Here is a 15050-nt window from a genome sequence, read left to right on the forward strand (position 1 = left end):
CCGGACCTGGCCGGGAGCAAAACTGATGGGGAACACCCACGGGAGGAGGGAGATGGCCGGTTTCTCAAGCTAGATGTGATTTTCGGCTTCTTTACGAGCGAGACGGGCAGCTTGTGGGGCAGGAGAGCTGCTGGGGCCCCGGGAGCGGGTCCCGCAGGGTGTGCCCAGGGGAGCTGGAAGGCAGGATGCTGACAGGGGTGCGGGGTGGGAGCATCCCTGAGCCTGCAGCCTGCTCCTGCCAGAGAGGAAACCGAGCAGAACACGTCAGTGTGCGTGCTGTGAAGAGCTCAATAACCCCTTTTATCTGTTAGTGCAGTCCTGTCACAATGAGTGCCGTACATGCTTGGTGTTGTATTTGAAAGCCTAAGTAAAGGTTACATTTGTGATTTTTGGAAAAGGTGGTCCTCTTCAATATGTCAGAAGAATGGATGCAGGGGATGGGATAGCTGCTGTTAACAAGGCGTATAAACTGACAAATAATTCTGTATTCTTTTGCAGGTGTCTTGATCTTGATTTTATGTACTGAAAGCTGATCTTTCCTCCTCCAAGATGGCATTTGTTTCAGCACAAGGGCCTACGGTGGTGGACCAAACCACTTTGATGAAAAAATACCTTCAGTTTGTGGCTGCTCTTACAGATGTCAATACACGTAAGAGACTTTTTTTCTTCTTGAAAAGTGCAGCTCTTCAGTAGTTTGTTTCACAAGTGTTGCCAACTTGTTCGGACAGTTGATGAAGAGACGGTGAAATCTGTCAAATTCACTTTGAAATTTGTTTGAGTTTTGGTTTTTGAAGAAGCAAAATGATGAGAAACACTTGCATGAGCCGAAGTGAGTGAGTTGTGTGTGTGTGCAGTGGTGTGTGGTTGTTTGAGAGAACTGTGTGTCTTATAATTGGGCAGTGATAGCTAAACTGATAAGATCTGATTGCTTCTTTGATGAAATGATGAGTCTGTTGTTTTCCTTCATGACCTGGTTTTGGACTCACATTTTTCGGCTTGAATTTCCATTTTCAGCTGATGAAACCAAATTGAAAATGATGCAAGAAGTCAGTGAGAATTTTGAGGTAAATAAAAAGATAATAATCCCAAGCAACAAAACCCCTACAAAAACCCCCTAACTTTCTGCAATGGCAGCCTTTCTTCTGCTTAATGCACATTAATTGAATTTCTGATGTTATGCAGTTAAAATATTAATAGTAGCATCTTGTGACTAATGATATGGTTACAAGTCATTGATTCTAGGTTTGTATTTGGGAATTAACCAGGCTGTTGAAGAATTGCGTTTGGGCTTAGTGAGCTTTCATTGCCAAATATTTATTCATTAAGCATTTAAATAAAAGTAAAGTAAGAAATTTTTCTTCTATTTTTTGAATGCTATGAAATGTCTGTATTTAAAGCTTTCTTTTATTTAGTTCAAATGTGTATTGTGCTCTTGTGAAACAGAGGCCCTTCTGATTCCTCTGAGTATTCCATGGTGTGGAAGTGAGAGAGGAGCTGTCAGATGCAGAATCTGACATCAGGAGTGGAGATGTCTCCAGTGACATCTGCATGGTGATGGACCATCTTTTTAGATGAGCAGCAGAGAAAATGTGAAACACAAGTTAACCCAGCCTTGTGTTAGCAGAAATTATACTTTAGTTGAATACTTAGTTGCTATGTGCCTGTTCTGAAATTACAGAAAACTTAAATCATACTTGTGGAGTTTATCTGCTTAAGCTATTTCTGAAACAATTTATCTGATGCAAATAATAGTTTTAGTCTGGTGATCTGTTAGAATCTGAAGACTTAGTTGATTCTCTCTGCCCTTTCCTTCAGTAGGGAAGGACTTGTATTTGTTTTACTAATGTTCTCTTGGAACTCGTGGTTCTGTAGTGTCAGCAGATACTTAGTCACTGAATCTATTCAGAATTCACTGAAAATGTTTAATAGTGGCTTTGAATGTAATCTCTGTGATGTGTATTTTATAACCCCCGTTTTTTGTTCTTAATTAGAATGTGACATCATCCCCTCAATATTCGACGTTCCTGGAACACATCATCCCTCGGTTTCTCACCTTTCTACAGGATGGGGAAGTTCAGTTTTTGCAGGAGAAGCCAGCACAGGTAAGCTGTGTGGGACCATCTCCTGCCTTTTTGCTGGGAAGTCCTTGATTAACCTAATGAACTGATTTAAGACTTGTTAAAAATAGATCTGTCTTTTGGAGTGGAACTGAGAAAGTCCTGTTTCTAAATAAGTTACTTATAAAGTTTGCTAATCTGGGTTTCTGTGAAATAGGAGGAAAAGTAGATGCAACAGAGTTGGCTTTCTTACTGAAATACTACACATTGTTGCAAATTACTGACTTTACTGAAGGTTAGGAATGAAAGGCAAAAGTTGAATCTTTGTCATTAAATACTTAAAATTGCATTCCTTAAAAAAAGTCTGATTTTACAACTGTAAATTAGTTAAATTTGCCTCATTCACTTAGGTGGATGGTAGGAAGAGTTATGCCTTTGTGTATACAGGCCTACGTCTACATGAAATAAACTGGCTTTTTTTTCTGTTTTTGCATGCACAACTATTAAGCTGAAAAAGAAGCTGCAACTAATTGTTGGGTTTTGTTGGATTTTCAAAAAGTTCTGTCATATCATTTATTTTTTTACAGCAACTCCGGAAGCTTGTGCTTGAAATAATTCACAGAATACCAACAAATGAACATCTTCGTCTTCATACTAAAAATATCCTGTCTGTGATGTTCAGATTTTTAGAGGTATTTTTAAATTAATCTTAAAACTGTTTGAAATTTTCAGAAATATTTTCCTCTGCTTCTTAATCTCCAAAATTTGCTGGTGATAGGTTTTTCAATAGCTGTGCTGCTGGAATAAGAATGGAAAGACATTCTATTTAAGCTTCACCCATGCCCTATCTTACCACCTACGGGTTTTCTGCATGTTCTCTTCTGCCCTTTAGAAATCTGGATTTTACAAATGCAGGGAGCTGTTCTCATGCTGGGCAGGATTTTCTGGTGGATAGCTTATTCTTGGGAGTTTGTTTGTTTTCTGTCTTGGAATTCACAACACTGTCATTTGAAGCTCACATGGGGGTCTCTGTATGAGGGGCAATGGGAACAGATCTGACGGTAGAGATGGTTGAAATGTCTGGTTTTTATTCCCCCAGGGGTGGATTTTATTTCAGCCATGCTCTAGGACTGCAGGGTATCCAAATAAAGGCGCTTTGCTCACACAAACCCATATTAATGGGGCACTTTAGATTGTTGAGAAGAGTATAATTTTAGTGTTTGAAGTACCCACTGAGTGGTGGAAGAATTCACCAGTGGGCTCACTAAAAAGTTTTTATTTTCTTTTTTCCAGACAGAGAATGAAGAAAATGTACTGATTTGTTTGAGAATAATTATTGAATTGCACAAACAGTTCCGACCAGCAATCACTCAAGAAGTAAGTCGTAACTCTTGTTACATGGTATAAAACCTGCTGCCATGCTCTTCAGAATTGCTATTTTGTTCTTGTGGGTTGATTGGTTTGCTTTGCTGTTGTTCTTTTATGTTGCCTGACCTGTTGTGGCAACCTTATATTGAATTCTTTTCCTTTTTTTTAATATTAAAGTGTTTTTTAAAAGAGGATTGCATAATGCTAGCACTCCTAGGTAAAAAATCAAACTATTTAAGCTTAGTTGTACTTGGTTTAAATGTTTATGGACAATATGAGCAGTCTAAGGAATAAAATTGCCACACAAAAGAAAAGAATTGATGCCTTTTTAGTGTGTAAAGGAAAATCCTGAAAAAGAATTTACTCTGACTGACTTCCCCCTGCCTCCCCTTTTCTCTCCTGTGACTCATCAAGGGGAATTTGGAAGTTTGCATTGTTATTATCTTGCTTTTTGCTTTGATTTTCACTCGGGAAGACTTAGTTGTTTCATAGTAATTATACCTAACAATACTGTATTGGAACTATGTAGAGATGATAGGTAGATCAGATTGTTTCCAAGGGAAATTTGAATTAATACTAACAAAGCAGAAAGAGGTAGGAGAACACTTTCAGATTATTTGCAGTTATCGTGAAAAATATGTTGTACTGGTGAGTAGAGATTTTATATATTTGTACTGTTAATTTGGAGATTCTAAAATTGTGGTTTTAGAATTATTTTTCAAAAATTTATTTATGGTAACTGACTTCTTCCTTCCTAGATTCATCACTTTTTGGACTTTGTAAAACAGATTTACAAGGAACTTCCAAAAGTAGTGGTAAGCTTTTTATTTCTTAAATTGTCCTTGCTATAGTCAGAAAACCAGTTTTTATTTCTTAATTTTATCTCTAAAAGTTACTGACATAATTATTTTGCAGCTAGTGATACTAAGTAAATATAGTTTTAGTGAGTGAATCTATGTATCAAAACTATGTCTGAAAATGAAGACATTTAGATTTTGATTTGGAAAACCTTGTGTTTGTGGCACACTGTTAGTGGTAGGGGAAGATGGAGGTGAGCTGGAGTTCTGGAGCAGGGTGAGGTTGGCTGCGGTTGTCTCCATGTGCCCAAATGTGTCTGTTTTTGAGGGGAGGGAGGCTCCAGTCTGAACCTCCCTCCCTGATACAGAATAACTCTTGGGTTGCTTTGCTTTAGCCGAAGAACCACCGTGTCTGTGGGAGCTTTTCTGCTGCTCTGTCCAGGGGAAAGCTTGCAGGGTGTGTGCCTGGCCCAGGCAGATGCTGCAGTGCAAACATCACTGCAGGGAGGAGAAACCTGCTCCAGAGGAAAATTATATGGGGGAGTTCTGGGGAGATGGATGGCCTTTCGGCTGTTTACTGGCATTGTGATATATTTCTTCTGCTCTTTGCCTGTAGAATCGGTACTTTGAGAACCCTCAGGTGATTCCAGAGAACACTGTTCCCACTCCTGAAATGGTTGGCATGATTACAACCATTGTGGTGAAGGTGAACCCTGAGCGAGAGGACAGTGAAACGAGGACAGTGAGTATTCTGACTGCCCTTACCTAGGGACTGTCTGTAGCACAGGACCACAGATCATAAGGCCAGGCAAAAATAACAGATTTTCTTTTTGCTTGTTTTACTTACCAAAACTTTTCAGTAGCAGCTGAAACTTTCCAGATATTTTCTATGCAGCTGTCATTACAGGATTTTTATTTAATGTCATACCTAATGCTTTTGTGTTTTTTGAATGTTATTATTGTTAAATATAGTGCTACTAAAATGAGCAGTTTCTGTAAAACTGTGTTTTACATGCTCTTTTGAATTAATAATTAGACAGTTTATAAAGCATGCATTCTTTCTTTCAGCATTCAATAATTCCCAGAGGATCTTTATCACTAAAGGTCTTGGCTGAGCTACCTATTATTGTTGTTCTCATGTATCAGGTTAGTACACTTCACTATTTTGCATATAAATACTTCATTACTGAATGGCTTGTGTAACTTCCGTTGGCTATCATATTAGCAAAAATGAATGTGATATACCTTTGAAATTAAAGTATCATCTAAAAATAACCTGGTGAAATATCTTAATTTTTTTCTGGTTAGCTCTCCAGTAATTTGACTGCAAGTGTGATGCGTGAATTTCTCTAATAATATGTTTTTATTTTTAAGCTCTACAAACTGAACATTCATAATGTAGTAGCTGAATTTGTGCCCTTGATTATGAACACAATTATAATACAAGTTTCTGCTCAAGCAAGGTAAGAGCATTTAATGGTATTTTGATGATATTTGAGATAAACTTAAGCCTGTCATTCAATATTGCTCAAAATATTTTTGTCTTTTATTTTGTGATTTTTGATTCTAGTCTCACTGCTTTTAATCTCAAAAGTAGCAATGCTTATTTGACTAAAAATTACCAAGGTTCTGTAGGTGAAGTTATTGGCATTATATGTCATTGGTCCATAGTTGTGCATTTTTATTTGATAATCAGTCTTTTTAAAATAGAGTTTCTAACAAAAATTCCACATTGTCACAGACAATGATGAAGACCCTGGGAGTGTGAACACTTGCCATTGTTTAATCTTTGCCATACCATCAATGTGCTCTTCAAGGTGTAGCTTACAGGAAGCCTTGTGGTGTTGCAGGGATAGGCACTGCTTTTCCCAGAGAGGGATGTTTCTGAAGAGCACCAACTAGTTCTGGTCAGGGCAGTGGGAACAAGATCTCTGCCTTTCCCTGTCTGCCTGGATGACCTGGTTAAGTGGTTGGAGCTTGAGAGAGACAGACAAGTCTGTAGGAGGGAATATTGCTTGGAGAAAAATTGGCCCCAGTTAGGGGAGCTGAGCCAAATGTGTGCTGATTTGTATTGGCTTGGCTTTCTGTAGAAAGGTGCTGCTGGGAATTTGAATGGCAGAAGGCTTGTTGAAAATGGGCTCTTACAGAGAGATTGTATTCTTTTAAGAAGCAAGAACTTCACTACAAGATGATGTAATTTGAAACTTCACTGAATTTTCAAAGTGGAGGTACTAAAGAGGAGGAACAAAATCGTAACCACTGTTCTCTTTAATTTCAGACAACATAAACTTTACAACAAGGAGTTGTATGCTGATTTTATTGCTGCTCAGATTAAAACATTGTCTTTCTTGGCTTACATCATCAGAATTTACCAGGTAGGATGAATTTTTATTCCTTTGGTACTTAATGCATCAGGTTTCTAGTTGCTTTTTGGCAGGCAAGTGACCTGCGTGTCTGAAGTGCATTAGGGGTTGGAGATGGGAGCATTTGCGTAGAATATCTGGAGGTGGAGCTGTACTTGGTATCCTTTCAAAAGTATCCTCATGTGAATACAAAGTAAAAATATGCCATTCCCCCTCCCTGAGCATTTATGGAATGACTACTGTATTTTAGTTTTGGAAAATAAACTAGTGAATTTTAATGGAATGCTATTTTGCAAATGTAACACAAACCTTATGAATAGAATGTTGTAGTAGTTGTACTCATGTTACTCTTTTTTTGTTGCAGGAATTAGTGGCTAAATATTCTCAGCAAATGGTAAAAGGAATGTTGCAGCTGCTCTCCAATTGTCCAGCTGAAACAGCACACCTCAGGAAGGAACTCCTGATTGCTGCTAAGCACATCCTGACAACAGACCTGAGGAGCCGTATGTAGCACTTTTTATAAGTGTACCTTAAACTGGAAAGATTTCTGCTATTTCTGTCAATTTTAGAAGCTTACTGCTTATTTATATTGGACTATCACAGGATGCCAGGCCAAATAGAATTGTTGTGTGCAGGGTTGCACAACTTGTCATTTCCAGTAACTCATTAGTTAAAGGCAAAAAAATTTTCAAAGTTGTAAATAACCTGAGCACTTTTTTCTCTTTGCAAATATAATTGGCTTTGACTGAGTATGGCAGTGTTACTCAAGGAACAAGTGATTGTTTGAAAGTTTCCTTGTAACTGGCACTGCCTTTTAGAAGCTTCAAGAATTAATTTAGGGATAAAATCACTTCCTAACTTCAGATTTAAATACCAAAGTTAAGTGGTCTAATACTTAACTATCTTATTGTCATTATTTCCTTTGCCAATTGTTGTGTATGGCTTTTTCATTTTTCTGTTTTTTAAATCCTAGAATTTATTCCATGCATGGACAAGCTGTTTGATGAATCTATACTGATTGGCTCTGGATACACTGCCCGGGAGACGCTGAGGTATGAGAAAGTTCAGAGTAATGATCTGAGTGCCTGCCAGGGCTGCTTACTTTGAAAATTATTAGTATTTACAGCAGTTTCTGTATAGAGTCCTAAATCTTTCCTTCAAATAACTAATTTTACTAGATTGTTTTAGTGGCAGAGCTTCTGCTGCTGTAATGGTGGCTTTTGTTTAACAGTTTGATGGCACAGCATGGTAATGTGAGTGTAGGACAAAATAAGAAAAATGGGTGAATAAAGATGATTTCAGGTTTTTGAATTGTGGAGGACAACCAAAACAGAGAAACCAACTCAGTATCTGCCCAATATTTCATGGAACACCCTAAATCTTATGTCCACTGTAAAATCTGAATGAGATTTAAATTGTTTTGTCAATGAATACTTTAAAACTTACTTGTTCGCTATTGAAAAAGTAAGTGGAGAGAATACCTGACTTTCTATATCTTCAATAGTCTAAATCTGAACTTCTTTTTGTGTAAGTATCTAGTGTACCTTATTGACAACATGTATTAGATTTAGAAGTATTTTTTCTGCTATAATAATTTATGATTAATTATGAAACAGATTACTAGTACTGCTCAAAATGTGGCTAACATGCATGTTAACTGCATGTAGATGAAAATATGTGGTGGGGTGTTCTGCAGTGAAGGAAGAAAGATCAGAGAGGCAATACCCGAGTTGTGGGGTAGATTGATGCATCATTGGTTAAATTGCACAGGTTAAAATTTCCTTGTGTAACCGAAAAAGCCTTGTGAACTCTGGGTTTGCATATGAAAATGGAAAACTTACATTGAGAAATTTGAAAGTACCTCCAGGCAATAATTATTTGTTTAGCCAAATAAAAAACATTTTTAGTTGTGCTCAATATGTTTTCCTTATTCCTTGTTTTGGCTGTAGACCCCTTGCATACAGCACCCTGGCAGATCTGGTACATCACGTCCGGCAGCATTTGCCTCTCAATGACCTCTCCCTGGCTGTCCAGCTGTTTGCCAAGAACATTGATGATGAATCCTTGCCAAGCAGTATCCAGACCATGTCTTGCAAGCTCCTGCTAAATTTGGTAGACTGTATCCGGTCTAAAAGTGAACAGGAAAATGGAAATGGTAGAGACATCCTTATGAGAATGCTGGAGGTATTGATTTGTTTAAAGCATTTGATAATTGCTTGGATATCCTGTTTTGTAGTGTGTTGTCAATCACATTTTACGTTCCCCGTTCTTCAGAAATGAGAATATGTAGGAATAGCCTGTGTACTGTATTTCACTTCAGTGCTTCAGAGGAGGGCTCTTCAAAATGCTCTGCAGCTGGGATAATATCTCAAGTGTAGTGGAGATGCTTTGTCAACTCAACTTCATTCAGTGGCTAGTTTCAAAGCAGGAAATTGAATGCCTGTTTTGAGTAACTTTTTTTAAAAAATAATTTCATTCTAAATTTTAGTTATAATCTTTTTTTTCCCTTGTGTATGTATGAGTATGCAAGAACCATATTTTTTAATGCCTTCTGGTTATGGGTATGCCTTTTGGTGTGTTTTTTTAAGCCCTGAAAGAGGATCTTTGCACAGGTCCTTGGCATGGTACAATACAGTCTGTACAATTAAAAAATATCTGCTCTTTGAAGACCTAATGATCCTTTTTAATGGTCTTTATATGGAGGTTTTTTTTGTATTTTTGAAAATCAAGGGTGGACTAGTTGTTTGAAGAAGGCAAACTAGTTTATTGATACACTTTAAAAACATTTGCTGTCATTCAAATGACTTCAAAAATGGCTGAAAGTTTTATTGATCTCAATATGCTGATTTGAAATGTCACTACTACTAAATTTAGGATTATTTTTGAAGAAGCAACTTATTTTCTTTTTCCTTCCCCCCCTTCCCTGCTGTTTGATCTGCCTCTCCTTTGGCTTAGGTGTTTGTTCTGAAATTCCACACCATAGCACGCTACCAGCTGTCTGTCATTTTTAAGAAGTGCAAGCCCCAGTCCGAGCTTGGGGCAGCTGAAGCTGCCTTACCTGGAGTGCCCACAGCAGCAAATGCAGCCCCAGTTCCTGTCCCATCTCCTGCCCCAGCCACTCCTGTGGCCCCTGCACCAGTACCTGTGTTTGAAAAACAAGGAGAGAAGGAAAAAGAAGACAAGCAGACGTTTCAGGTCACGGATTGCAGGAGCTTAGTGAAAACTTTGGTCTGTGGGGTCAAGACGATCACGTGGGGCATCACCTCGTGCAAAGCTCCTGGTGGTAAAACTGCATATTTAATTGCATTTCTCTCTCATAATTCTACAGAAAAAAAGCCACTCTAGAATGAAAGCAAATAGTATTTTTAATGCTTAACTATCTTATTCTTCTTTCAGAAGCACAGTTCATTCCCAATAAGCAGTTGCAACCTAAGGAGACTCAAATCTATATAAAACTGGTAAAATATGCGATGCAAGCATTAGATATTTATCAGGTATGTAACCTGCACTTCTATTTGTACAGTTTCTTTATATTAGATCTTTTAATAATGATTTATTTGTCAGCTAAAACACAGATTATACATACAGTATATTTGCACTAAGTCTTTTATTTGGACCACAACTATTGAGAAATGCTCAGTATGAGGAATTAATTTCAAAAGCGAATTTCAACATACTTACCATTTGCAAGCAACAGATCATTTTCTCAACAGCCATTTTTGTCAGTTCATGCAGGCAGGTCAGACTGGAAATAATTGTCTTTCATGTAGTGAATTAAATCTTTCCTTGAAAGAGGTAGTTTAGCTAACAGTTGAAGCATTCACATGTCTATGTTTATCTTCAGTAGTTACACAAAGTACTAATGAAATGTGAATGTGTTTGGGTATTAAGTAATTTACAAATACACCGATATATCCTACTGTTGTCTTTCTCTATTTGTAACTTCCTAGTTTTAAAATCTGTTCTGAAAACACTAAATTTTAGTATTTTTGTCATGGTTGGCTCATGTGCCCAACTTCTACCTGTGTGGGGCTTGCATGTAAAATAATGAGGAATAAGCTACTCAAATTCTGTAACCAGTGTATGTGTTTTCTCAATTGCTGTAGGTGCAAATAGCAGGAAATGGACAGACATATGTTCGAGTAGCAAACTGTCAGACAGTCAGGATGAAAGAGGAAAAGGAAGTTCTGGAGCATTTTGCTGGTGTGTTCACAATGATGAACCCTTTAACTTTTAAAGAAATCTTTCAAACTACTGTTCCTTATATGGTGGAGAGGATCTCTAAAAACTATGCTCTTCAGGTATGTTACTGTTTACTTTTTAAATTGATAATGAACTGCATGTAGGAAAGAGGTTTATGCCTTGAGGTATATATATGACTGGTGCAGAATAATACATGATGTATAAATAATATGAATGATGTAGAATGATGTATAAATAATAATATTGAAATTAGCATGTGAGATTTTAAGCATTCTATATAAAAAGTAGTTTATGAAAATAATGTCAAGATGAATTTTCATCTTGACATTTTCATAAAGCCTTGCCTAAGTGATGCAATACAAACATGAACTCTTCAGTTTAGAAGATATGAATGACTTCATTCTTGAAAAGTACTGAACATTGTGGGCTTGTTGTTTTGTTCAGCTTGTTGTGCTAATGTTCTACTGTTTTACAGAATGCAAATCCTATAATATCCATTTAAAATTTCACCTGAGACTTCAACGTTAAACTACATACATGGTTGTTTTCCACTGAGGACAAACAGAATCACTTGGGTAGCAGTGGAGATGGGGAAAGAAATTTGTCCTAGGTTTTTCTTAATGGATAGTGCATTTATCCTTTTGTTCTTTTTATTACAGCAGTAATAAGTTCTTTGTGGTTTCCTTTTATAGATTGTTGCCAATTCTTTCTTGGCAAACCCTACTACCTCTGCTCTCTTTGCAACCATTTTGGTGGAGTATCTTCTGGATCGACTGCCAGAAATGGGCTCTAATGTGGAACTGTCCAATCTGTATCTCAAGCTGTTCAAGTTAGTCTTTGGCTCAGTTTCACTATTTGCAGCTGAAAATGAACAAATGCTGAAGGTAAAGGTCATTTGTTTTAAAAATAAGTCTGCTTTAAAAACAACACTCTTAAGGGTTTTGCACAGTCTAACATTTGAGAGTCATTTGCTGTTTGAAGCACTATTTGTGACACATCTCCATTTTTTTCCAAATTCCAAGTACCTTGTCTTGTTTATAAGAGATGCTTTCCATGAATATTTTGTTCATATTTGAAACTGTGGAGTGATGTACTAATTCTGAGTATGAATGGCTGATAAATGACTGTGGTCTGTAATTGCCATAAGCCCATGTAACTTCATGGTCAGGACATGCATAAATTCTTGCATATTTTCTCCCTTTGTTTCTGTATTAAATTAAGAGTTTTGCTTGAATTGATATCACTTTTTTGTGTGTTGGTGAATTGGTGTACCTCTTGAGTTAGATTTTTCTATGCTCTTGGAAAGTCTGGACTTAAGGAATGCTATTTTTTCTACTGATGACATATTATGTATTCCAAGGATCTATTTATGTTGATGAGATCATTTCATTATTCAGTGAATTTAGAAATGCTGAGCTTGTAGCAAGAGTGCACTTTCCTCATAAAGGCAGCAGCTGCCTGTATCTAGAAAAGACATTAAGAATTTAATGGAACACTGATTGTTCTCTCGTAGTTTCTCTTTGTTTTTCTTCCTTGTACTTTGTACCAAACAAAATTTCTGATACAGGTAACTGTAGAACAGAGGGGGGATTACCAGTTTCCCAGAATCTTTGAAAACTAACGGTAATATGAAGCAATATTCATATAATCTTGCTTTAATTCTTGCAGTTTGTCATCAGAATCAAGGTCATTTCAATTTTATAAGATGGTGATGAAGTTTAAAGAGTATAATTTACTGCCTTCACAGTTTCATGCTTCTGTTACTTTTTTTTTTGTTTCTGTAGGATGAATGGTAGGGGCCTTGGGCAGACAATTTAATTGAATGATGAAGGCTGTTTGCAGCATTTGCATAGCAATATAGAAAGCTTTTTAGATGTTAATAATATCCAGACATGTTGCTGTTTGTTTCTGGTCCATGAGAATACTGGTATTTTTCAACTGTTTTTAATGAATCTTGCAAGGTGTTCATGTTCTCTGTTCTAGAAAGGCCACCAATTCCATAACCTTTTTTACTCAAAAGAGTTTGCTTTCAAAATTAAGTTTTAGCATTCACAGAACTTAAGAACTAACAATGAAATTAGATCGGGGTAAATGAATATTGTTAAGTGTCCTCTCTTTTCATTCTGACACCTCTGATGTCTGCTCCCCATTACCAGGTACTTGAGAGGAAATATTTTCTCATTGTGTCAGATTGGCAGAATCTCATGCTAAACTCTTGTACAGTACGATGATAAAGTTGGTATTTTATTAATCTTCAAGCTTTATTTTCTTTTTAGCCACATTTGCACAAGATTGTGAACAGCTCTATGGAACTTGCACAGACTGCCAAAGAGCCCTATAACTATTTCCTGCTGCTCAGAGCACTGTTCAGATCTATTGGAGGAGGCAGTCATGATCTGTTATACCAAGAATTCTTGCCGCTGTTACCAAACTTACTGCAAGGTAGATCAATACCTTCTTTCCCTGCCCCAGCTTCTGATTTTTTTTTAATGTGAATAGTAGTATAAAGTTAGGTTATGTAGTTGAAAATCCCTCAAAAGTATAGCCCCACTCCTGATAAGTAGCTTCTGATTTTGAATTTAGTGATTGATTTAAATACCTTGAATGTGCTTTTTTTCATTTCCTATCAGCTGCTTCAGGCTCCATAGTTTTGGCTGCTTCACAATTTCTGCTGCTTGTTTTTCTTATTTTCATTGTGGGGCTGTTGGGGTTTTCTTGTTTGTTTCTATTACTTGTTTGGGTTTTTTTTGCAATGGGTAACTTTGTTGGCATAAAGCATTTGGGGGATGAGTGAGCAGGTGAAGCAACGTTGCCAGGCCACCAGTGGTTTTGTGGGGAGAGCATGGCAGTGAAGCTCTGGCTGTTCTGCAGTTGAGGACATGTGTGTGCACCTGCAAGGGCATGACAAATAGAAATTCAAGTAGTGCCAGACTGCAGAAAGAAATGGAAATAAAAATCAGTTTGATTAATTGAGCACTTATGCTTGCAAGAACTGTGTTCCAGAAATGCTGAGGGCAAGCAAGGAAATGTGGAGAGCTACTTAGACCTAAGGACAAGCTAATCAGAGCTGTTCCAGGACTGTAGACTGGTTCAGATCTATAGCTGTAGGGACAGTTTTTATTTTAGTTAGCAAATATATGTTATCAATAAATCTTTATGTAAAACTCATGTCAGTAGATTTATGGACTATGTGAAATCTTTATGGGGAGGAAAATCACTTGGGGAGTATGCTTTGTCTGAAGGGGCAATTAATGCACTTGAACTCACTGAATGTTTCTTTTTTCATTCCAAAGAATGTTTCTTTTCAGGATTCAAAATATTATAAAAAATGTTGTTCTGTGTGGGTTTATTTTTTATTGTTACAAGGCTGAGGTTCGAGTCAAATTATTTCTTTTCTTTTCTATGTGCTGTATTCAAATGCTGCCTTATTGAGTCTGTTAAACTTCAAAATATGCATCTATGCTTTTTCTTCTATATGTGTGTACATAAAAAAGCATTTACTGCATGACATCAGTAGATGTAAGTTAGAATAATGAATGGTATTAATATTTTGTAAATCCATTATTTACAGAGCTGTAAGCTCCGTAGTGTTTAAAAACATCAGACTCTTCTGAACTGAGGAAATGGCAATTTTGAACAGCAAACTATCGACTGTCTTTTTCCTGCGAGTTTATAACTTATCCATAATTTTCAGGACTTAATATGTTGCAAAGTGGCCTTCACAAACAGCACATGAAAGACCTGTTTGTAGAGCTCTGCCTCACGGTGCCCGTTCGTCTGAGCTCGCTGCTGCCTTACCTGCCAATGCTGATGGACCCCTTGGTGTCAGCTCTCAACGGATCCCAGACCCTGGTTAGCCAGGGCTTAAGAACTCTGGAGCTGTGTGTGGATAACTTGCAGCCGGACTTTCTGTATGACCACATCCAGCCAGTTCGAGCTGAGCTCATGCAGGTAAATGTGTTGTTTCCTGTTAGACCACAAGAGGTCATTGATTTGCTGAATACTGTTAGAAATTTGTGTGAAGCTTTGGTTACAAAAACTTGAAAAATCACTTGTGAAACCTGTACCTGTCTGATGTGAGTGTAGAAAGATAGTTGGTGTTGTGCTGTTAAGCTGAAAACTCTGAAAATTTAGAAGAGAATGAATTGTTTCTTCTAAATACTTAGTTAAATGGTTACATTCTATTTACTTTATTTGCTTCTATTTTTCAAAACTAACTCTGTACTTAGTTCAGCCTTAACTGGCCTGCTTTTTAAATTAAC

The 15050-nt window shown here is 37.2% G+C and overlaps 1 protein-coding gene and 1 non-coding gene across 3 annotated transcripts in view; both read left to right on the forward strand.

Annotated features, from left to right (window-relative positions):
• Positions 1-15050, forward strand: part of TRRAP (transformation/transcription domain associated protein) — a 74073-nt gene that overhangs the window by 711 nt on the left and 58312 nt on the right. For both annotated transcript variants that reach the window (XM_030285092.4, XM_041719238.2), the window contains exons 3-21: positions 499-649; positions 1015-1064; positions 1992-2102; positions 2645-2749; positions 3351-3434; positions 4184-4240; positions 4839-4964; positions 5291-5368; positions 5597-5685; positions 6501-6597; positions 6950-7088; positions 7559-7637; positions 8535-8769; positions 9541-9868; positions 9982-10079; positions 10692-10886; positions 11481-11672; positions 13065-13230; positions 14483-14739. In XM_030285092.4, the coding sequence (XP_030140952.1) occupies positions 550-649; positions 1015-1064; positions 1992-2102; positions 2645-2749; positions 3351-3434; positions 4184-4240; positions 4839-4964; positions 5291-5368; positions 5597-5685; positions 6501-6597; positions 6950-7088; positions 7559-7637; positions 8535-8769; positions 9541-9868; positions 9982-10079; positions 10692-10886; positions 11481-11672; positions 13065-13230; positions 14483-14739 (2586 nt within the window). In that variant the 5' untranslated portion in view covers positions 499-549. The remainder of the gene's footprint in view (positions 1-498; positions 650-1014; positions 1065-1991; positions 2103-2644; positions 2750-3350; positions 3435-4183; positions 4241-4838; positions 4965-5290; positions 5369-5596; positions 5686-6500; positions 6598-6949; positions 7089-7558; positions 7638-8534; positions 8770-9540; positions 9869-9981; positions 10080-10691; positions 10887-11480; positions 11673-13064; positions 13231-14482; positions 14740-15050) is intronic.
• On the forward strand, positions 791-932 carry LOC140685125 (small nucleolar RNA ZL1). Its single transcript, XR_012058344.1, has one exon. It is a non-coding gene; the product is annotated as a small nucleolar RNA ZL1 (small nucleolar RNA).

The sequence above is a fragment of the Taeniopygia guttata genome, chromosome 14 (genome assembly GCF_048771995.1).
Source record: "Taeniopygia guttata chromosome 14, bTaeGut7.mat, whole genome shotgun sequence".
Lineage (NCBI taxonomy): Eukaryota > Metazoa > Chordata > Aves > Passeriformes > Estrildidae > Taeniopygia > Taeniopygia guttata.